The 24,351-nt window shown below is 40.3% G+C and overlaps 1 protein-coding gene across 2 annotated transcripts; it reads right to left on the bottom strand.

Annotated features, from left to right (window-relative positions):
• Positions 1-92: 92 nt before the first annotated feature.
• LOC147136433 (uncharacterized) lies at positions 93-24,003 on the bottom strand. 2 transcript variants are annotated; one of them, XM_086051401.1, is made up of 11 exons: positions 23,785-24,003; positions 15,692-15,774; positions 14,373-14,904; positions 13,944-14,044; positions 12,617-12,734; positions 8,979-9,071; positions 8,463-8,489; positions 7,702-7,716; positions 4,751-4,867; positions 3,794-3,853; positions 93-3,700 (listed from the first exon to the last, which is right to left on the bottom strand). In XM_086051401.1, exons 1-11 carry the CDS (start codon positions 23,849-23,851, stop codon positions 3,672-3,674), a joined length of 1,242 nt encoding a protein of 413 aa, XP_085907527.1. In that variant the 5' UTR covers positions 23,852-24,003; the 3' UTR covers positions 93-3,671. The 2 variants fall into 2 exon arrangements, with proteins under 2 accessions (XP_085907527.1, XP_085907528.1); XM_086051402.1 differs by lacking the exon at positions 23,785-24,003 and adding an exon at positions 16,801-16,993.
• Positions 24,004-24,351: the final 348 nt, after the last annotated feature.

Genomic DNA, 24,351 nt, shown 5'->3' with positions numbered 1-24,351 from the left:
GCGTTTCATGACTTAACATCTCACAGGTGCTGAAAAAATAATTGACACATGCAGCCGAACGAACCACACAAACATAAGTCAGAGAGGCCGAGTCCCACCGAAACTGCTTGTTTTATTCACCTTTTCAACATTATTTACACCACAAGTGCTTGATGACAAGTATGAAGTATACAGTTCCTACATTAAAAGAAACACACACACACTGAATAGTCATAGAAAAGAAATGATATGTCTCAATATTTTGAAAGGAAATCAGAGATTTGTGTTCATAACCTTGTTGCTTCTCATAATCCAGATGTGCTTATAAGGCAGGACTGGTCCGCTGATGAAGAAACAAAGTAAAGCCCAGGGGTTTATATTGTTGACAGCTTGAAAAAAAAAAAACTTTTCGAAGTACTTCAGTTTAAAATACACTAGCAATTAGGGACGGGCATGATAATCGATTCATTGATCATTTGGGATTGTCAACGGTGGAGCTTGCAGTTTTCTAACTGCTCGTAAGATCCGTATAGCCTTACTTAAGTTACTTCTCCCTCCGCCCCTCAAGTCTCTGACCAAAGCCACGCCCTCGTGCAGGAAACGTGCCCTGTACGTAAATCAATTTGAATAAAATATAAATAAAATAAGCGGAATGAGATAGGTTAGTGATCTGACCATAAATTGGTCATTTATATATTCCTGATGATATATCAAGAAAATGTACTCAAATTAGCCCATCCCTTGTTATTGCGATTTTAATCAAGGCATTTTAAAAAAGAGCTTTGACCGCGGGCATTTTGCTGCGTCCAGCTCATTCATTGAAATTAATTAATGTCCGATATCGCCAGACTGTTAGAAACAGCCTCTGTCATGTGCAGTATTGCAGCCAAGCGGCGCTTTTTACAACAACACCCTATTCAACCGTTAAGCAACAAGCAAGGTTTAAAGGGAACACAGCAACTGTAAGGCAACAGAAAACAAGACATTCAAATGTTAGTTGTTTGTGCTACAGTATTAACTCAATCATTATCGATGAAGCCGCTCATATTTAGGCAAATTTCCACAACAACAAGCACTACAGATACCACATGCTATTCAAAAACAATCAGTCTGAGGCACCTCACAATAGACAATGGATAGGATTTAAATACCCCCCAATAAATGGTGATTATGGCAGAAAAAGACAAGTGATTGAACGTAATAAAGAGGCACACATTGAAGAGTCATAGGTAGTAGACGCTGTACAATGCACTCACAGGCCACAACATTAGGTACCCCTGCATGTGCTAAAGTAGAGATTTTATAACAGACTCTAAACCAGAAGTGGGCAAAATTGTATGCCCTTTATGCAAGGGCCACATTTGATTTTTAAAATGGACAGATCAGCCATTCGCAAATGAGGTAAAAAATTTACAAGTGCATGTAATACGTAAATGAAAAAAAAAAAATCTGATTTTTAAATTTCATTCATTCATTTTATCATAATTAAATAACCTATCCATCCATCCATCATCTATACTGCTTATCCTCAGAAGGGTCATGGGAGCGCTGGAGCCCATCCCAGCTGTCTATGGGCAGTAGGCGGGAGACACCCCGGACTGGTTGCCAGCCAATCACAGGGCACAAAGAGACAAACACACACACTCACAATCACATCTAAGGGCAATTTAGAGTGTCCAATCAACCTACCATGCATGTTTTTGGAATGTGGGAGGAAACCGGAGTACCCGGAGAAAACCCACGCAGGCACGGGGGGAACATGCAAACTCCACACAGGAAGGCCGGGGCCGGAATCGAACCCGCCGTGCCGCACTAACTAAATAACCAATTATTTAATTACAAATAAAATAAGGACTTTGTAAAATTGAATTACTTCAGTCAACCAATTAGATGACTACATTTCAATTCATTTTTCAGTAAACCAATTTTTGTGGTGGGAAAATGTGCCCACCATTACTCTAAACATGACATTAATGTTGCAGTTATCTCCATTTAGGCAGGGCACTTAAAAATAGATTTGAAAATAACACAAAGCAACATTTTCTGACAGTGAAACTTAGACCCACAAGAATCAGTCATAATTTCAAAAGTAATTGCAAGGCATTGGTGATATCCTATTGTACTTTTTCACTTGCATTCCTGAAGAGGTGAGTGAACCTTAGTTGTGGCTTGAGAGCGTGTATAAGAGTGCTTCAAGCGCGGACGTTCAGGAGAGATTCAGTGCGTCTGTACACGGGACAAGCCAGACTAGGACAATGAAAGGCACTCTAGAAAAACTAGACAACGTTTAAGTACAAATCTCACAGTGACACTTTGCCTAAGCCACTAAAACGCTATGTGGACTTTTCATTACTCTTAAAATACACAAAATTATTGGGATGCAAGGCTATGGAAATGCAAGTGTTGCAGCTATAACATCTTTCGGGTGTGGCTATTGTCCATAGGTCCAAAATCATGCCAATCATGCCTTCTAGAACTGAAAAAGAGCCTTCGTTCTAAGTAAAATTTTTAAAAAAATGTCTCGGTTAGAACCCAAATCAGTCCCGATACTTGTGCTCATTGCAGCAGAGTTCCCAAATTTAGCTAAAAAGGGGTTGCAAGTAATTTTGGAGTCCGCGATAAAAATCTACTTTTGATAGAGGCACCCTGTTTTGCCGCAAGGGGAGTTATGTATGCTTTATAAAAACATACATACAAAAAACATGTTTTTTTTCTTTGTCATGTGTATATGTACAGTATATCTCATGTTTAGGCAATACATGATGTATTTCCTGATTTTATGTATCAATTCTCACCTATTCTAATCCATTTCTCTTTGCCACAATCCCACAAGTGTTCTTGTTGGAGCTTTGTGTTTTCCATCCACTGACTACTTCAATTTCTTTGCACAAATATCGATAATCGGGCCGAATTTGAGCATTTTTCTTCACTTTCGATGGACGTGAACAAAGGCCTGATTGTCTGTCGGATGTCTGTGAAATATTCAAATGAGTGTATATCCTGCGGTGGGGTGTTACGAGTGATTTTTTTCCCCCACCCCAATCGCAAATGTCTGTGTGTGGCAGGAAGCACACGCTTTTTTTTTTCCTTATCATGTGTGGGGACGCTCACATTCTAAAAAACGGTTAAAATGTTACAAATTGATGTGTGTACACTGTACACTGCTTAACATGTATTTTTATTTTATATCAATTTTGTTGCGATAGTATTCAAAGGCAGCTATAAGCATCATTACCAATTATTATTCAACTGGGTGAATATTGCAGTTGGTTTGAAATAGTTATGAACATAAAATAATGGAATTGACATAACAAAGACATCACTTACATTGTTTTGTGTTTTTTTTCCCCCCAATTCCTATAAAATGGATGGGCGCGTCTCGTTAAAATTAGAAAAAGTATTTCGTAAAAGTTTGGACAAACAAATGTCTGGCCAATTGTCATTGCAAATCAAGTTGCTTTGTTGCTTTATCCACATACTGTGCTAACGAATACACACACATACACGCTTTTAGACCGTCTTTATGAAACACACACACACACACACACACACGTGCACACGCACACACACACAGAGCCCTCAATGGGGGGCCTCACAGTAATGCAGCTCCACATTGGATAAAGCCTAAGAGTGAGCTTGCCACTTTGCTTGACTGTGGTTGGTCCGGTTCGAGTCACGTGATCATCTCCGCTCTACGAGGAGTTCAGCAAGTTGCTTAGGACTGCAAAAAGACCCGTTAAAAATTTTTAAATAATGTACTGCAAATATTAGTTCTGTGGGCATGTGTGCATGTGCGTGTGGGCGTTTGTCATACCTTGAGGGTCCGACTGCGCCTCGCCTGCGTCGGCTTTGCGTGCAGCCTCGGGGTCTTCTTCTGAAAGAGTCGGAGAAGGTGTCACATGGCATTTTGAAAAAACAGTTATACAATCAAATCCCTTCTCATCGGGACACACCGCTTCCCATGAACCTTTGATCTGGGAAATAAAATCTTTACAGTACCTGCAATTACCTCAATCAGTCACGTGAGCATGCATGAAGTTGCTGTCAGACAGAAATCCTGTATGTCCAAATATGGTCAATTTCACATTTGATCATAAAGCCATACAAATGGTCCTTCCCCATTTCGTCTGTTATTTTTACACATTATTCAACTCAATTTAAAGTATTCAAAAAAATCTTTGAAGTGTCTTGGACACGTGAAGTGTCTAAGGCGTGTCGCCTTGGCTTTCGCAGTTTCGGTCAATCATCTTTTTTTTTTTTTTTACATGATGTGTGTATGCTGGTAAGTGGTAACCCTTGCTAGCGTACTGGATGAATTGTTCAAGTTGACTGTAAATAAAAAGGGTGCTGAATTGACAATATTTACACAATGTTTGTGTCTGTATTGATGGTCATAACAATTTTCCCACCTGACTTTGCGGAAAAAAAAAATTCTTGTTTCCCATCATGCTTGGATGTGTATCGGTATATTTTTGTCATATATTTTTGGATGACAAATTCTTTCAGACTCGCTAGTTGTAATGTATGATACCTTACATATTGTGGTTGTAGCATATTGAGAACTGTTGTAAATATTTAGCTCCTCTTGTGTAACCAGTGCCAATCAAAACAGAATAGTATCTTTGAAAATGCAGATTTTTTTTGTAACAGATCTTGTATTGGAAGCCATTTTTTTGCGCAGGTTAAGCTAATGTTGAGGCCAGTACGTGTATGCACGCTAATTGTGTGATAAATTGCGGCACTCTCGGTTAAGAGACAGGAATGTCCGTACCATTTAAATTCTTGAAGCAGAGTTTCTTCTTCTGGTAGGTAAAATATGCGGCGCCTGCTCCCACAACGGCCACACCCACCGCGCACAAAATCGCCGCCAAGGAGCCTGAGCCAGATTCTAAAAGCCACAAACAAATGTATTCAAAAACAATCATTGCAGCCTCCGGTGTGTTTGTGTGGTCATTCATGCAGGAGAAAACAGAATAAAGAATAGAACAGAATGTTATGGTGATATTGAAAAAAAAATGTAAACGCTCAAGACAGTCTAAAGGGTGGTAGCAATTTTAAAAATAAGATTTACAAAGTATAAGCTCAAATCAAATGCAGAAGCCGTTTGTATATTTATTTTTTATATTGTTGTTGAATTTATGAAATTAAAGATACCTGTATTGTGTATAAACAACTGTTTGAATGTATTTTTTAACTTTTAAAGAATATATAATTTATATATATATATATCAACTTGTAAAACAGAATCTTTTTGTTTAATATAATAAATTAAAACATGTAATAAATTGCATTTAACTTTCAGCATTTTTTTTTTAATCAAAGCTGGCCTGATAGTATAATGCATGAACATTAATGTGTCAAATTTATGAAAAAAAAAAAAAGAAATTTAAAAAATACACTTGAAAACACCTGCATAGTGCACAATGTTTAAAAGTATTTTTGTGAAGTCTTTCATAACAAACGATGTCTTGTATGGCCACATACCACACAGATTACAACAGTTTTATCACACGTCAAGTGGTTGAATTCTCAATGAAAATGTGCACTGTGTTCTTTGTCAGTGTGTGAAAAAGAAAGACGCATGAACTGTACTACTCACACTGTTACATTCCAGTTAACTCTCTTATGAATGTAATTATCACCCATAAACACATTAATAGTGGCGACATAGCTCAGTCTACAGCTGTGACCTGGTTACCATGGCAACACGGATCTGAATGATTTTCATGCTGAGTCACGCACACCACGCATCTAACATCACATGCTTGCGCTGTCCTGTCTGACTCAATATTAAATCTGCATAATTTGGCTTGTTTAAAATAAGTGATTTTAGTTGCCATGACGATTTTATGGCAGGTTGCTGTGCCGCCTTAGTAACACAATGACGGCGAGGAAGGATGTCTGGGTGGAAAGGGGGAGGGAATGAAGCAAAGGATTACAAGATGCCCATTCAGAAGAGTTTGACATGATGAGTCAGAAAAGATATTAAGTTGAATATGCAAGTGGGCGAGTAATGAGCCGTGAAACGCAGACACGGCTGAGACATCTCTGATGCAAAGCGACACTGTGATTCTGAAGTTGTAGGCGTCCCTAATGTCGTGGCCTGTCTGGAGGCAGCCATTTCCAATGCTTTTTACAAAACATGACCAAGTTATCCACGCGACAACAAGGACAACAGCATGGCATGACAGGGACTCCTTCAGTTTTTGCAACTTTTGGAGTTAAAAATGCAAGGGAGGAAATGTTTGTATTAGGGGTGAGACTCGAATTCGAAAAAAGTAATAGGAAGATTTGTAAATGATCTCATTTGAATAAAATACAAATATTTGACACAATAAGCTATGCTTTTCCATTCAAATACATTTCGGTGGAAAAATAGAAACAAACAGGATCTGCGGCGGTGGTGTAAACTGAATTTGTCAGAATGCGCAGGAGCACTTCCCCTTTAAATATGCTAATGCGCTACTAAAGTCATAATTACGATAAATATTTGCATGAAAATTACTTCTGGGCCTGAAAAACTGGAAAAACATTAAGTACGGTGATGACTGAGCATGTGCTTTTGTGCCACATGATAGCAGAGACTCCACCTAGTTCATTTTGTGACATTCATAACCTCAAAAATGTCTTAAAGAGAGGACTCCGGTACATAAACATAAACAATAGTTGTTTAACGTATTGTGAGTCAGTAGCACACTTTCAAATTGTTGCCTGTTGTCCAAACAAATCGTTACCGCTTCCCTGTGGGTTAGGAATGCTAATGCTTAAAAAAACCCTGCTAGCAACAAAGTACAGTGAACTCCTATCCTCACCTATTCGCATATTTTGTACTCGTTCTGTAAGAGGGAACTAAGATGTCAAAAGATGGTGACAAAGCACTGGCTAACAGAAAAGTAGTTGTAGTAGGAGTAGTAATTGAAGTGAAATCCACCTTAGAGTCCAGAGCATTTTTAGAAAAATCTAATAATATGTAAACCATTTATTTTTAAGGCTAAAATGTGGTAAAATGAGATTGACATGAAATTAAACTGCTTCGATATCTTAATTTGTAGTGTATTTACTTTGTAAACTATTAATATAAGCAATTATTAAAAAAAAAAATTAAGCGGGACGTAATTACGTTTAGTCAGAAGGTTGAATGTGCTTCTCTTTACTGTATATGTGCCTTCATCTGTGCTAAACACTCAAAGAAAGAGACAAAGGCACATATTGTATAGAAAAAACACAAGAGTCAATGTCAGGCTTGGCCGAATTTCTTCTCATGTTTCAGCCAATAACTGAGGTAAACTAACCTTGCTGGTACCAGAATGGTTTACGCTAGCTCTGGTGTCTGATGCTTGCTGCAACATGCTTAAGGGAAAGCGTAGGCTTGAAACGCTTGAGTAAGAAGCAAAACTCTGGAGTTGCGCAATTTGCACACAACCATTTGATATATCTGTGAAAAACAGCTTGCTGATTTATCTCTCAAGTAATTTATTAAAAGCAGTAAATTCAATGGTGCTTTTGTAGGACTCCCTTTGTGAGAAGCATATTTGGGAAATTGATTAACGCTGTTGTCGCGCAATGAAGAACAAGGAAATGTTGGTGCTGCAGGTCTAACAGGAAGTACACCGGTGGTTAGTTATGTTCATACGCACACGCACACGCACACCCACACACACACACACACACACACACACACACACACACACACACACACACACACAAGAGGGGGGAACTTACCTTCAGCATCAGCGTCTGATGGAAATAATGAAAAGAAAACAGCCATCAAATTCTTTACTATTTTAGTGTGGCAGTTATTGACTTTAAAATCTAAAATCATCTTTCTCCATTGAAATGAATGGACATGCCATTAATTTGTTCCACAAACAAAAAAAACACCAACATGTTTTGTAATGTGTTTTTTAGGAAGACAAATGGCACTTTACAGTATTCTACGCATACTTAATGAACACATATAGTAATGACGTAATTAAATTAAATTAAACCATTTGTACATCATGATAACTCAATGGGCATTGTGCTGCTCCTTCTGGTGTCCGTGTTTTAACCACCAGGGGGCATTATAACGCACGTAGAATTGATGATGAAACAGAAAATGGGCGCAACTAAGCCGTAATAATATTCTAGTTTTTCGCATAGGATAAAAAATACATAAATGCCTGTGAGTATTTTTGTATGCTCTCTGCGTGTACTACTAAATACAAGTTGTCTAAAGGCTTATAACTACTGCAACATTTATGCTAGTTTCCTTGACAAATCAATGGCGTTTAGCATTGTGCGTTAACATTACACAAGCAGACTTTTGTAAGACGATGTTAATATCTTTGGTAACTGTCTTTGTTTTACATTTTTGTAGTAAAGTAATTTGTAAAAAAAAAAAAAAAGAAAAGACTGAGTGGCGGCTTGTAGCTCCAAAAAAATACAGTGATTCAGGGGTGTGACTTTTGTCCCTACACTGCATATGATGGGGGAGCGCTTACCTTCTCCTGTGGCTTCGGCAATATGCGCTACGGAGAAGGAAAAAAGATGTTAAGGGAGACGAAAGGCAAAAAATTCAAGAGCCTCATGTATACATGTGTCGTCATGACTGCCTAAATACCTGCTTGAACTTGTCCCACAAAGCCACTAATGACAGAGTACACGGAAGGAGTGCCTTTCACTCGATTATAATGATTAAACTGACCCGGATGACTCAGCTTTCAGGTGGAGAATAAAAGGGCGTTAAGGGGGGAAAAAAACACTTGTTCCCACATTATTGTCAAAATGGAAAGTAAAAGCACCGAGTGGGAAGCATTAGAAAGATGTGTTAAATCACAGTGTAATGCCTCTATGAACTTTTGGGTCAAAGTATAACATCAGTCACAGCATAAAGGAAAAGTGTGAAGATAGAATTATTGATGAAATTTGAAACGCAACATAATGTCTTTTCCTACAAATGTACCTTTCTTGTCACACATTCTTATAGTGTTCCAGTCTCAACATTTTAAGCTACTAACCCACTGATCCGGCACTCTTGCCCCTCCCTGTATGGGCTGGCGTGTACTGCGCGTCGCCTTGTGACAGAGCATCTTCCAAGTTAAAGCCTCCATCTGACAAAACACACAAACTGGTGAGCGAAAGGCAAAATTAATCCCTGCAGGTCACTTTTCATCCATCTCCACCCAAGTGGGATATTGTCCAGATGTTCCCTCCCCCCCTACCTCAACAAGACCATGGCGTCTCTTCCCACCGTCACCATAGCAACCTCACCCGTCCATCATCATGTCATTCCCCCTACGGTTATAAGTAAAAGCCTCGCAGGGCTGTGCTAAATAACAAGCCCGTAACAATAGCGGCAAAGGGCGTTGACCGTGAATGTGTGAACTGGGGATGACATGGATTTTAGGATATAATCTGACAGCAACAATACATTATAGCCTCGCTATGTGCTCCTTGCGGAAAACCCTGCAAGATTTATACAGCATGTTCAGCGTGAGGCTGGCCGGGTCAACATAGCATCGGAATATCATTTACGGTTCTTGGCAACTTAGTTTCGGTTTCACGCAGTGAATCCTGATCGTGAATCAGTCTTGGATGAAAAATAACTTTTTTGGGGATGTGTGTTAAGAGAGATACTCTCAATCTCATGAGTTAATGTTCATACAGCAATACATCATAAAATGTATCTAATGTACAATCCACACCCAAACTGGAGGGTGAGAACACTTTGTAGCTTTATGGGTGCTTTGTTTGCATTGCAGACGGTGCGAGTTGTGATGCCATCAATTATATTTAAAAGGTAAGTCAACCCAAACATTTTGCTTACAAGAATATCTTCTATGCAGGCCCACTAGTTGTAACACGGCATACTGATTAAAATTGCGTTTGTGGAATATGAGTCGAGCAACAAAATCCACCAGTTTTTAGCCATCTCAGGATGCGGCCATTTTGTCACTTTCTGTGGACAGAAAATGACATCACAGTTGCTCAGGGCTCAGGTAACAACCAATCATGGCTAAGCTTCAGAAAACAGGTGAGCCGTGATTGGTCATTACCTCAGCCCTCAGTAGTTGTGATGTCATTTTCAGTCGACAGAAATGACAAAATGGCCGCCCGCAGATATGGCTAAAAACGGGTGGCTTTTGCTGCTTAACTCATATTCCACCAACGCAATATTATTAAGGATGTCATGTTTAGACTAGTGGAGGCGCATAGAACATACTATTGCGAAGAATTTTGGGGTTGTTTACTTCAGTTTTAGGGTAATAGCACCCACATATTAAGCGGAAGAAAAGGAGGTGTCTATTCAAGTCAGTGACTTAATGCAACTAACAAATTCTTTAAATAGGGAGTTTGCATTAAAAAAAAACACACAGATTTTTCAAACTGTCTGTGTGATCTGACAGTAAGTAGTACATTAGTTTAAAAAAAAATGCAGAACTAGCGTCATTTTTGCTTGACAGGTAGCTTTATCGTCTTTTTAAAAAAATGTATTTATTGTACATTCCAAGAAATAATACTTCAAACCGATACCAATGTTACAGTAACAGTCCACAGCGAAGAAGCCATTCAACCAACGTAGAAGCCATGGCTAAAGTTGACATGCTCTTACTATTTTGTTGAAAATAGGTCTATGGTCTCTGTGTATTTAATGGTTTGGCTTGGAAACTCAGAAAAGTTATCCTTAGTCGCATGAAAACCTGCAGGACTTGGGAATCTCATGGAGAGCGAGTCAACATGAAATTAAAATCAAAAACAAAATAATAGAAGCTTAGCCAGTCCAGTTGAGAGATTTTTTGATAGAAAAAGTTTTGACCTTGGAAAAGAGTTATACTGTCCATTATTTTCTCAGGGAGAAAATTAATAATTATAAATTATGCACATATAGAGGTCAAAGCAGCATCAGGACTGTGTTGGACTGTCAAGGTTGCACCGTATCATGACTGACAAAAAGGAGGATATCCAGTCAGGGAGATTTTGACAAAGCACAGTTCTAATATTTAACAGATGAATAATGGCTGGCGAGAGAACAAGGCACACGCCTTTAATTAAAAAAAAAAAAAAAGAAGAAGCAATCCAAAATGGGCAGGAAAAAACAGACTTGTACAGACAAATGAAGGGTGATACCTCCACAGTGATTCAGTCACACTGAGGTTATTTGAAAGATTTCTTGCATACAACATAACCACTCTGAATTCAAGATAAATTAACCATAATACACTCATTCCATAACCTGTCAAGGTAATTTGTGTTACAAAGAGAACCTCCCAAAATTATGTTTCACATTAATATGCTGAAAAAACAGGGAGTTGCCGTCTAATATGAAACAGGAGATCGCATGAGAAGTGGATGTGTCAAAATGATTACGCAACATTTTTGACTTATTCCATGGATATTCATGGGGTCACGTTACACTATGACGCACTGGGGAAAATGCAGTACTTATTCAGAAAGAAGAGCTCCGACACAATAAACAAATGTTCTTTTTCATTAGTTTTAAGCTATGATATTACAGTTGGCGGTTAGAGGGTGGTTAGCACGCCTGCCTCACAGTTCTGAGGTTCTGGTTTCAAGTCTGGGCTGCGGCCTTCCTGTGTGGAGATTCTGTGTTCTCGCCGTGCTTGCGTGAGCTTTCTCAGAGTACTTCGGCTTCCTCCCACATTCCAAAAACATGCATGTTGGATTCAGTGAAGACTGTTATCCACAGATGTGAACGTGAGCGTGTGATCGCCGGGCAGTAACTGAATCAAAACATGCAATATGAGCTCTCAACTTCACAGGGAGCTGGGCTTACTACGGCCTCATTTTTCCTCGTCTAAAGGCCAATGTAGCCCTGCGATACACGACATCCTTAAAGCGAAAGTCAACCCAAACATATTTTTTTCAAGAATATATTCTATGCAGGCCTACTAGTTGAAACACAGCATTCTGATAAATAAAGTGTTTGTGGAATATGAGTAAAGCAACAAAATCCACCCGTTTTTAGCCATTTCTGGGGGTGGCCATTTTGTCACTTCTGCCGTCTGAAAACGACATCACAACTTCTCAGGGCTCAGATAACAACCAATCATAGCTCAGCTTCAGAAGACGGGTGAGCCGTGATTGGTCGTTATCTGAGCCCTGAGGGTGTGTGATGTCATTTTCAGAAGTGACAAAATGGCTAAAAACGGGTGGATTTTGTTGCTTAACTCATATTTCATATTAATCATAATGCCTTGTTTCAACTAGTGGCCCTGCATAGAACATATTTTTGAAAAAAATATGTTTAGGTTGATTTGCCCTTCACCGTACCTACGGGGAGTTGAACACATGAAACACTTTGGCCAACATTACCCGTGCAGTAGCCACCCAATGTCGTTTTGGAAGAATCACCCCTCTGTTAGTATTCCAACCAGTCATAACAATTGTCACAGAGACATCTGGAAGCCAAAAGTGGCTGTGTCATGTTTATTTTTGCTAGAGGCTACATTTTTGAATCTCTTAGGAAGGGATGAAAGGACAGCATTGTAGGCGGCAGGTAGGTGATGTGGAGGGCAACCTCTGCTCAGAGGTTTTCTCAACCTTCTTTTGTTGAAAATCTTACTGAGTACAAAACACTATTATGCATAGCAAATCTGAATGTGTGTTAGTCCTAAATAATACTGTACATCCTCACCTGAAGGGACCTGGGCTTTTATTTCTGTGCCATCGTCCACCTCCGCGCCTGCCTGAGCTGACTCGTCATGTGGCACAGCTGCATCTGCTCCTGCTGTGCCTTCATCTTCAGAGCCATGCTGTGAAAATGTTTTATTTAACATAGGGAACTAGAGGGGAACTACCCCTCCCAACTTTTTTTTTTTTCAAGAATACATTGAATGTCCCAACACTAGTCAAAACACGGTTGTCTCATTCTATTGCGTTTGTGGGCTCGACGTACAGGGTCACCATCTTCAGTGAAATTGTCAGACAGGAAGTGGCGTCAAAGTAGCGCTTTCTGTGTCCATTTACAAATTTTGAGAGAAATGGATTTAATTGTTCGACCCGGGGTACACTATGGCAGCGGCCGTCAGAGGAAGTGTAAAGATAAGTAAGTGTTGTACATCAACGTCTTGAAACAAATCCGCTAAAAGAAATGACGGTCAGGTACATTCAACTAGGTGCATTTTGATGGCGATGGTTTATTATGTACTTGTGAAGAAAATCAAATGTGTAGCTTGTCTTTGCTGAATATTTGCTAACTGAATGTTTTTGTTAGTGAATAAAGTGGGCAGGAACTGATGAACATACAACAACATAATTCTTGTGAACTACAGAGTGAAAAGATCTACAAATGGTGACCGCCGTGAGTAGATGCAATATTTAAAAATGTATCTTTGCAAGAAATAATTTTTAGATTTAAATTGGAAGTCAACCCCAAACATTTATTTTCAAGAATATGTTCTATGCAGGCCCACTAGTCGAAACACAACATTCTGATTAACATTGCGTTATTACGAATATGAGTTAAGCAGTAAAATTTGCCATTTCATGGGGCAGCCATTTTGTTAACTGAAAATGACATCACATTTATTCAAGGCTCGGGTAACAAACCAATCATAGCTCAGCTTCAGAAAACAGTTGAGCTGTGATTGGTCATCACCTGAGCCCCGAGCAACTGTGAGGTCATTTTCAGTCGACAGAAATGACAAAATGGCCGCCCCCTGAGATGGCTAAAAATGGGTGGATTAACTCTTAGTCCGCAAGCGCAATATTAAGCAGAATGCCATGTTTAGACTAGTGAAGGCAAATAGATTTTGAGGGGTTGACTTCCCCTTTAAGTAAGCAGCAGCTGCTAAACAGGGATGCACATTTAGAAAATAACATTCAACTAGGATTTAGTTTCCCCTTGAAATACAGTTTGTAATTTGCGTTCAACGACTGAAGCGGAATGAAGTTATTTTCCATACAATAAAAGATGTTGGATGTCATTTCCAGAAAACTTTCCGAGGCGGCCACTAACTGACCTCTTCGTGGGCATGAGATACATCGGCGCTGGCGCTAGGTTGTTCATCCGCATCTGGAATGCCTTGTGCAGATTCTGGATCTACTGGACCAGCCACAGGACCTTAAAGAGAGGATGAAGGCAAAGAGATGCTTAAATAGCCTTGATTTATAAGAAAGGTCAAGGATAGTTACTTTGGCACCAGGGTGAGAGAAACGCAATAAACTTGATGAGGATGGAGGCCTCATTTAAGCATGCACTCGAGTAGATGACATTTGAGCTCCATCCATCCATTTTCTATACCACTTAAAACCTGTTGAGGGACGTGGGGAATTACGGGGCACATGTAGCAACAATGTGCTACATTGTTGTGTTGTACAATGTGCTACAGGCAACCACTCACACCATCACCGAGTGGGAAGTCATGTTGAGTGGAAAAATTCCTAATCACCTTGGGTTGATGGAGCTGCTTCAGACTCAGGAGCCTCTGATTCTGCTTCTCCTTCTGCCGTAGCTTCTGGTTCTGCTGCAGCCTCTGGTTCTGGTTCGGCTGCTGGTTCCGCTGCAGCCTCTGGTTCCGGTTCAGCGTCTGGTTCTGCTGCAGCCTCTGGTTCTGGTTCAGCTGCTGGTTCTAGAGCAGCCTCTGGTTCTGGTTCCCCCGCAGGCTCTGGTTCTGGTTCGGCAGCTGGCTCTGGTTCTGGTTCGGCAGCTGGCTCTGGTTCTGGTTCCCCTGCAGCCTCAGGTTCTGATTCTGCTGCGGCCTCTTGTTCTTCTTCTGGAGCTTCCTCTGCTTCTCCTTCGGGAGTAGCCTCTGGTTGCACTTCTTCAGTCGCCTCTGGTTGCGATTCCTCTTCTGCGTGATCCTCCGGTTTTGGGTCTACCTCTGACGGAGCTTCCGGTTCTGCTTCCCCTTCAGCTGGAGTCACATGGGCTCCAGCTTCAGTTGGCTCAGGTTCACTTACTGGTAGTATTTCGTCACGGTACTGTGAAAAACACATATGTCCGATTTATGGGGTTTTTTTTTTTCACGTCAATGCGATGCCTGTAACGCAGAAACATCATTCACGTAAAAATAAGGAAAATGAAAAAAAATTGACATAAGGGTTTTTCACAGGACAGCGACGATTTCCTGTATTTAACTGTATTTTAACCGAAGTCTGATTGCCCGAGTAATCAATGGGCAAATTGATAGGATACTCAATTCTATAAAAAAATTGTTAGAGATAACCCTAAATAACAGAGCTGGGCATTCGTCTATGCTTTAATCCAATGAGCTCCCGTCTATATTTCAGACCTGCCCGGTCGGTCCGAGTCAGCCAAACGGTGTCCAGAACGGACTTCACTGGTACCACGTCACATAAATAAAAATAAATAAATAAATAAATAAATAAAACAGTCTCGTCTACCCTTCGGTCCCACAAATGCAATGACGTGGCCCATTTTGTTTTTATTCCACCCATCACCACGCTGTGCGTGTGTCTGTTGTTTTTTATTTGATATTTTTTCTTTATTTGGCGGCGTGTCTGCTTGTGCGGCGCCTGCGTGTGACATGCACATTAAGTTCTCGACGCCGATTGAATGTCGCCAACGAGGGGCAGACTGAGACCATGCGGGTCGCCCGGAAATACCGCCCAGAAGTTATAGATGGATAGACGATGCCCAGCTCTACTAAATAATATATTGTAAGATAATGTGATATTTTTAGGGTTGTTGAAGATCAAATTTAGTGGGCTTCAGTTTACCAAACACACAAATGGCAATTGTCCTCACCTCAGCCTCTAAGTCTGCATGCTCCACAATTTCGGGCAGCAAAGTGGAATGGACGGCAGCATCCTCTGTTGGGGCCACGTCATCTAATAAAAGGCGGTTAATGGAAGAAGACAGAGAAATAATAAACAGCATGCACTGAGTGAGGAGCTAACTTAAAAAAAATGCAGCCTGGCAAACGTCAAACCACAAACAGAAGAATGACCAACACTCGCTTCCACGCCGCCTTAAAACCTTTGTTAATACATCTTTAAAAATGAGGACACAGTCGGACAAATTCAACAATGCCAATGAAAAATAGCCCGCTAATGTCTAATTATGTGTTGGACTACAAATAGCCATCGTGGGTGACGTAAGGCGAGACGTGCTTTTTCTTTGTTTTGTTTTTTTACAACCAGCGAGTTGAGAGAAAAACAACGGGAGACAGTTTTGTGAAGCAAGCGAATAAATATGTAAAATATAGCATTTTGAAAATCTCTCTAGATCAGGCCTCTAAAGTGCCACAACCCAGCCATCAAGTGTGAAATTAAACCATTTTGAATTTTTCTGCATGGCGACAATGTGGCTAATTTACATAATAATACCCAGACACCGACTCAAAGCCCCCCTCCCCCCCATGACATCTTCAGCCAGCTGTTGAAGATTCAGAGTCACTTTCATCTTACTTGCCGTCAATTGTGCGTGATAATATGTCCATGCTCCACATACACACAGTGTATAAATATAAAGTAAATATATTCACGTTTTCCTTTATAGAGTTTCATTCTTTTTACATTTTAGTATTTATAGCAGTTAACTTCTACCAAACATTTCATGACAGTTAAAAATTTCAATTGTTATTTATTATTAGGTATTATGATGGTGGTAGTTTGATCCTGAAAAAGATGACTGCCCATCGGAAAAATAGTTCATTGTGTGAAACATTAGCGGTTCCAATGCGTGTATTTGAGTAAGCCACTAAGAAACAAAAAAAAAAGACAGCTTGGGGTTGGATTTGTTGTCCATCTACTTACTTCTAACTTTTGCCTGAAAGGTAAAAACAGTTTCATCACATATTCCAACATGCATAACCTCACTGACACACACACACACACACACAGAGACAGCCCCACCCTGCTCTAATGTGTTCCTGCTGCAGCCACAATGGGATGACATCAATCATATCCAACCTGCCTCCATTCCAAAAAAAAAAAAAAGAAAAAAAAAAGGCTGCATCCACCCTGGCATTGCGAGTGTGCACTAATGAGAAAATAAGACGAGCCCGTCTTTGTTTGGCGCGCGCCTATGCGTCTTTGAGACAGCGCTGTGACATTCCCCTGATGCGTGTGAGGAGCTGAGACAGCAAAGCGAGCAGCATGATGGGCGGGAGCGTTGGGAGAGCCAGACTCATTTTTTTTTTTTTTTTGTAAACCAAGAAGGCAATATTGGCCAAGAGGCGACATTGCTGTCAGGAAAGGTTGTTGAATATGGCAGCACGTCGCTGTAGCGGTTAGCAAGTCAGCCTCACAGTTCTGAGACTCCGTTCGAATCTTGGCTGTTGAGTTTGTTGATGCTTTTCCCGCTGCTTGCGTGCATTCTCTCCAAATCATGCATGTTAGCTTGATTAAAGGCTTTCACTTGTGTGAACGTGAGCGTGGTTGTTTGTGTACATCGGGGGTGGCCAAGTCCGGTCCTCAAGAGCCACAATCCAGCCTGTTTTAGGTTTATCCCTACGGCAACACACCTGATTCAAATCATCAGGCTCATTATCAGGCTTTTGCAAATCTTGCTGATAACCTGATCATTTGAAACAGGTGTGTTGCCATAGGGATAAACCTAAAACAGGTTGGATTATGGCTTTTGAGGACCGGACATGGCCACCCCTGGTGTACATGTAACCTGTAATTAGGAGTGTCACGATCTGATATTTGTATCGGATATCGGTCCGATATCAGTGCAAAAACCACTGATCGGTCTACAGCCAAAATATCCGATACCAACACTCATAGATAAGCAATCCATTCCCGACTCCCCTCCATGTCTTGTATCCAGCAATGGCCGGATCTAGCATGCAGAGTCCATGTGATCAAAACAACTCCTGTGAAGGAGCTAAAGAAGAAGTTGTCGGCGGTGGTGTGGGAGTCCTTTACAGGGCTCTATGGTACATCGGATTTGGAGGTGCATTCCGTGCAGGTGCCCAAATTTCACCATGTGGCGACTGAAAAGACTTATAGGTTGTACATGACAACCAGCCGAAGTCGAGAGCCGAAGTCTCCTCGATTCTAAAAAATATATTTTTTATAAACATTTAAGCTGATGGGGAAAAAAAAAAAAAAAAATCACGATCGCACACACCGCTGTCATTCACTTGAATGAGATTTGTAGCGGAGGCTCCCTCGGCGGTCACCCGGCATGTCATGTGACCGCCTCGGGGGTGGATGCTGTTTGGAATAAATCATGCTTTTCATGTACCATTGTTGTTGATATCGAATCGGATGATATCGGTATCGGAAAGTACTCTCGGCCGCAATATCGGTATGATATCGGAAGTGAAAAAAAAGTTGCATCGGGACACCCTTACCTGTGATTGACTTGCAACCAGTATAGGATGTAGCTCACTTCTCTCCCAAATTAATTTGGGCAAGGTTCCAGCAGAGAACAAGCAAGCGCAACATGAAACAGATGGAGGTAAGGAATATAATGAATTCAGGTGCCATTACTGTCTTCTTTGACAACTAAAATGACTCTTGATCTTCTACTCATTATATACGCAAGCTTCGTAACAGAACATCTCTGTTTGCCAAGTGTATCAGTTGAAGCTCGAAGGGTAGCACGTCGCCTTGTGAATCCTCCGAATGAAACAGCTTGGCACGCTCCAAGCACAAACACACCTTCAAGGATCACCTCCCTTCCACCCCCTCTCATAAAAGTTTGGCATAAACAAACCTACTTAACGTGCACAAACACAACTTAGCTGCGCACTCATGTGTTAAAAAAAAAAAATACGCACACACAAACACCCGAAAAGCATTGGCGCGTGCACGCTGAGTAAATGAGATAAGAGCAACGTGGATTTTTGTTTTTCCCTACCTCGCGGCACAGTGCCGAGTGTAATGTAAACACAAGCGCTCAATCATTTATTTGAAGAGTCATGAGGCGGCAGATGTGTATGAGCTTGTAACGGAACTTTACAAGAGCAGGCTGCTACGTGTCAGCAGACAAGTCCTTTGTCTTTAGGTGTGGTGAAGCAGCATGCGGCTCGTGCCCAAGGTTTTTCTCAGCTCTGTAACTCTGAACAGTTGTATATTTTTGATCACAAGGCTGCTTCTGTTGAGTGACAGCAGCTGTCATGTTAGTCTATGAACTACAAAGACAACTGAGTCATTACCACCATTAGGTTCCTTTAGGAGATTTTCCATTGAACTTCAAAATAATTGTACCATAAGTAGCTGTTATGCTGTTAGGAATGCATATTGGTCAAGCTACCACACTTTTTAAAATGTAAATTAACTGCAAGCAGACCATGTTCATGCAAACAACAAAATATGTGAGCTTGTTGACAAGCAAGCTGACTTTGCGACATGATTCAGTTAGCAAGCTGACTGTGTACCATTTAATAAAAAATATTTTGAATTTGTTAAAGGTTGTTATATCAATTCATATTTCCCTACGACAGAGTGGACATGTGAAACTTGACAACACCGCTCACCGCGAAAATGGACGATAGACGATTACGTAGACGGGAAAAAAAATGGGCTTCCGACTATGCTTACTCCGATTATTTGTCTCGTATTTCATTATTCTGCTATATTCTTAATAGTAAAATGTTACTTCACATATTGCCTGTGCTGTTAATAAAGGATTTGCTAACTGAGCTGGCTAATTGTTTTGAAATCCTAATGAAAACAAAAGAACCTCACTGTTTTAAGGTAAACACGCAGACAATGAGACATAATGAGATCTAATTAAGAGAATGGTGACAGAATTGACGATGGAAGAACCGTTACAACTTGAAAAAAAGAAATAAAAACAGTCTGCTTGCAGCAGTACTTTGTAGAGCATTGTGTTCCCATTTCTCACTTCCTTTGCTAACTACCTTCACTTGACATAAAAAAAGGGGGGGGTCCATTAACACCCCTCAAAGCTGTCTCAAAGCTGCCAACATATACAAACACAAAAGTAGAGGACTAGCTTTTAATGGAAGTTGTTCTACAAAGTATGTTGTTTTACTAAGTATGTACATTTTCTCATTTGCTTTAAGGGTGATTCTGTTTTTTATCTCAAGAGTCCCCACTGATTCCTTTTGTCTCTCGCGCTCTCGTCGTTTCCTCGCCACAGCTTTCCCTGGAGGCTTCTGACTCATCTGTGTCTCTGCGTGGTCGCACGCGATCCTCTGAGTCCAAACCACATGGTAGTCTCAAACGAAAGCGAACAACCACCGGCCATTAACTCTCCACTCGGAACAGTGAGGTGCAGTGTAAGTTGAGGTATTGGCTCAAAGTGAATGAATGACATTTTTGAAGACATCCCGCAAAAATATGAGAATGCATCTCTTTATTTTGGACCGTAATTGTAAGAATAGTACGTAACTGGTCTTTAGGTAGTTTTCGATCACGTGATCGATGTTTGTTTGTATACTATGTTGTTGAGAGTGGAGATCTGGAGGATAAGCAAGGCAAGAACCGGAAAGACTCGTAGACCAACTTGTTTTCCTTTTTCCTCTGTGTAACAATCACTTAATATCAGCCATGTTATAAATTTTCCAATCTCCTTAGATATGCAAAAAAATTGAAAAGGACACGGCACAATTACAAAATGGCCGCACTCAACAATTGTTTGATATAATAGTTGACAGCTTAGCTTACTTTAGCTGAAACAGTATTGGACTGCCTAACATTAGCTTCAAGCTAACCGCTGCCTAACATTAGCTTCAAGCTAATGGTAGGCAGCGGTTAGCATGGTACCACACCAACAATTGACTGAGAACCAATGTAAGACATATACAAATTATAACGTAAATCTGTGTTACTGACAAGTACTAGACTAAAATGTAAAAACTGAGATATGTACAGTATGTACATTTTCTAACATTACTAAATTTACCTTCAAGCAAGTGTTCAGAACAAACACGCATTTATAGTCAGGGTACCTGGGTGGAGTGACATATATGAAAGCCACAATGTCTGCCTTTTTCAAGACAAATGTTCCATTTTCACACCCTGATTCAGAATTGACACGAGTAAAGGGTACAATGAAACTTTATCCCTGCCACCTGCATTGTTGCAGCCAAACACAGCACAGCAATTCACCTTTTTTTCCACTTTGGCTATCAATCAAATTCATCAATTCAAACACTCAATTAGCGCCACAACAAAACAAGAGGTCGACCTAAAACATGATAGCCACAGGCCATAAATCAAAGAGAATTACAGGTGTATTTATGACAAGCACATAACTTAAGTCCGTGAGCTTGATGCTAACACATAATGGTAAACGCCATAGTTGTTAAAAAAAAAAAGTAAAACTCTGATAAATTGTTCAACTATTCTCTAGGTCAGGTGTGCTCAAGTCCGGTCCTGAAGAGCCCCTATCCAGCCTGCTTTAGATGCCCCCCTCTCCAACACACCTGATTCAAATGATCAACTGGATAGAGGTTCTCGAGGACCGGACTTGGGCACCACTGCTCTAGGTTATTGAGCTTTCAGTACAGTTACTTTAATTAAAACTGTCAGTTTAAAAACAATATAAAAATGGTGATAATGGGGATAGGACGACATGATAAAAAATAATCGTGATCATTTTTTGGCCATATCGCCTCCACCTACAGTGCAATTGTGGTCAACCACATAGACTATTATTAAATGTCGTGCGTACTGGAACCAGAAACCGAACCATTTCTCTTAGTAATATCCCACCTCTCAATGTGTCTTGATTTGTCTGTGTTGTCAGGCGATGCGGCCACGCAGCGTTTGTTTCAAGAATACTTCTCTGTTGTGTGTTTGTGGGACACAAAGTGCAGTTTTCCCCAATCACGCACACTGTCACCAGAGGGCAGTTGAACGTGTAAACAGACACATACACCTGGCACACATCATACAAGCCTAGTAAGGAACCTTCCATTTCACTTTTTTAGACACTTAAGACTAAATCGTGCATACATTAACTCACACATATGTTGAGGACCCTGAGGGGAGAGGAAGTGAAGTTTTCTCCAGCTGGAGGTCAGCTCTGATTACAGAGACACTCCCTGCACATACTGTACGTCACTTTCATATCTTTACATAAGGCATAAAGGCTAACTAATACACACAAGCAGGCGAGCGAGCACTTCTCTTGTTTCAGTGTCAACACACATCAACGGTTAAGAAAATGCTATGCTGGGACACAGATGAGTGGCGGTGTGTTTGTGTGTGCGTGTGGTTATTTGTCAGTTAAAGCCAAAGGGAACTGGCAGAGCCACAGCGCCCAACATCTCTTCCTTCTCATCTAAACAATCCCAAGCCTACTACCCACATAAGGCTTGCCACCACTTTCTTTGGCCAAATCATTAGGCCTACATGCATAATCTACCCACTAGAGGGTGTTAGGGGAACTTGAGGGGAAATGCAACAGCTTTATAAAAATAAAGATTTTTTTTTTGTGTCCTAAGCTAACGTTATGGAAAATTTACTTTTTAATGGCTTCTATACAAATAGTTGTGTCCCTGGAGTGTGTGCCACCAATCAAGTGTGAAATGAAACAAGTAAATATTGTATCTGTTTATTTATGGAAAAATGTGTCTGTGAGCGAGGAGTTCTGAATTCAGACAAATTGTGATGTTTCAATTCAGCAAATTCGCCAAATACTGCAGCCACACGAAAATTCTCCATCAATGACTTGGAGCCTATGTAAGGCGAAGATCCAGAGCCACTTTCAAGTGATAGTCTGGAATTTTAACTGTGTACTTTTGTCAGGGATATGTCATGAAAGCACATGAGAACTGTCTTAAAATGTGAAAATTGCATAATCATTTTACGGAAGTATTGTTTTTTAAACTCCAACTGTAAATCTAGACGATTAATTTGTTGACAGGGGCTAATTTTATACGGATTTATGCATTATAAATATTGACGTGCTAGTTCAAGAAGTCCCGCTGTAAGGGATTATTTGTGTCAATGCACACATTTCTGTTCTCTGGTTTTAAAAAAGAAAATCACGGACTTTAAATTTCCCTAAGGCAATGTGGCATGAGTTTTTACAACCTTCATTTTAGTTTGAAATAGCCTTCTGTACATTTTTTCCAATAATAAAAAGCTTACCTTAAACAGGTCTCATTACAAGGCACTGCAGTTAGAGAGGTGCATCACTTTACAATGCGTACATAAACATACTTGAATGACAGTATCTGTGTCTGACAATATCACTCAAACGGTGTGTATCATATTTGTAATGGCAGAATTGTTTGGTACACTTGTATTGGATCTGATTATATCGTATGGGTCTACCCTAATGAAGTGGCCAGTGGGTGTGGATGGCAAATTGCAAAAATGGCTAAATAAATGGAATACAGCATTAATAAGTGAAAGCCTGGCAAAGGGTTGCCGTGGGGAGGGAATGCTGAATTTGGTGATGCCATTAGGCTCCACATTTCATTCTTTTGACCTACATATTGATAATTATGCTTACATTTGCAAATATGTCACTGTCAACTTTTGACCCCCTGAAAATTGAGACAAAGTAGTTAAAATCCCTTAATGGTCAATGCATTTATTTATTTATTTATTGCTTAAAACCCTCTTCGAATACAACTGCAAGCCTTCAATCTGTGCTATTGTCCAAATACTTCTCGACAGAAGTGCAATTAAGTAAATGACAGTGGGGCTACCACAGTCCCTTGATGCTTTTCCCCATTTGTTCATTATCATCCTAATTAAATCATTCGTTAACAGGCTGTCCGTATACACACACACACACACACACATACAGTGCAAGGGGTATTGAGGTGGACTGTCATTAAAAAATTAGATAGATAGATAGATAGATAGATAGATAGATAGATAGATAGATAGATAGATAGATAGATAGATAGATAGATAGATAGATAGATAGATAATTTTGCAAATAAAAATCCTTAATACCTTGTGTGGTAACACGTCCAGCCAACAAGGCTCCAGAGATCAGCAGGATCCACAGGTATGACATCATTGGAACACGGATTTCAGCGGTTTGAATGGACCGGGTTATGGTGGACAATGAAGGTGCAAAGGTTCGGAAGGGTGTGTATGGGTGCGTGTGTGTGCTGGTAGCCGTGTCCAAGGTGCTGCGATGAGGTTCTTCCTCGCCTTTTTCCTTCTTTTGTCTGGATTGGAAGAGCGAAGGTTCCGGGCTTTATTGGTGTGGGCGGGGCTAGTTTTTTCCCTCCCAAATTCATACACGCCGGGGAAGCAGACAAGGCAAGAGCCGGCTTTTCTTTCTTTCCACTTATTTTATTATTTTCTTAAATGATCAAATCCAGTTTTGTCTCTCCCAAACCACACATTCGATCGAGTGTCGTAGATGAGATAAGACATGTAACATAGTATTTTTTTATGAATTAAGGGGTAGGTTCAGTAACAGGAGGATTGTTTTTACTGAAACATCATATCTGTAATTTACATGGTAAAACCTGTATTGTGCAAGCTTTTATAGGTCACAGTTGAAAATAA

The sequence above is a fragment of the Filicampus tigris genome, chromosome 14 (genome assembly GCF_054856515.1).
Source record: "Filicampus tigris isolate MCC_2025a chromosome 14, RoL_Ftig_1.0, whole genome shotgun sequence".
Lineage (NCBI taxonomy): Eukaryota > Metazoa > Chordata > Actinopteri > Syngnathiformes > Syngnathidae > Filicampus > Filicampus tigris.
Note: the sequence above shows the minus strand (reverse complement) of the source record. Positions and strands in the feature narration are given on the sequence as shown.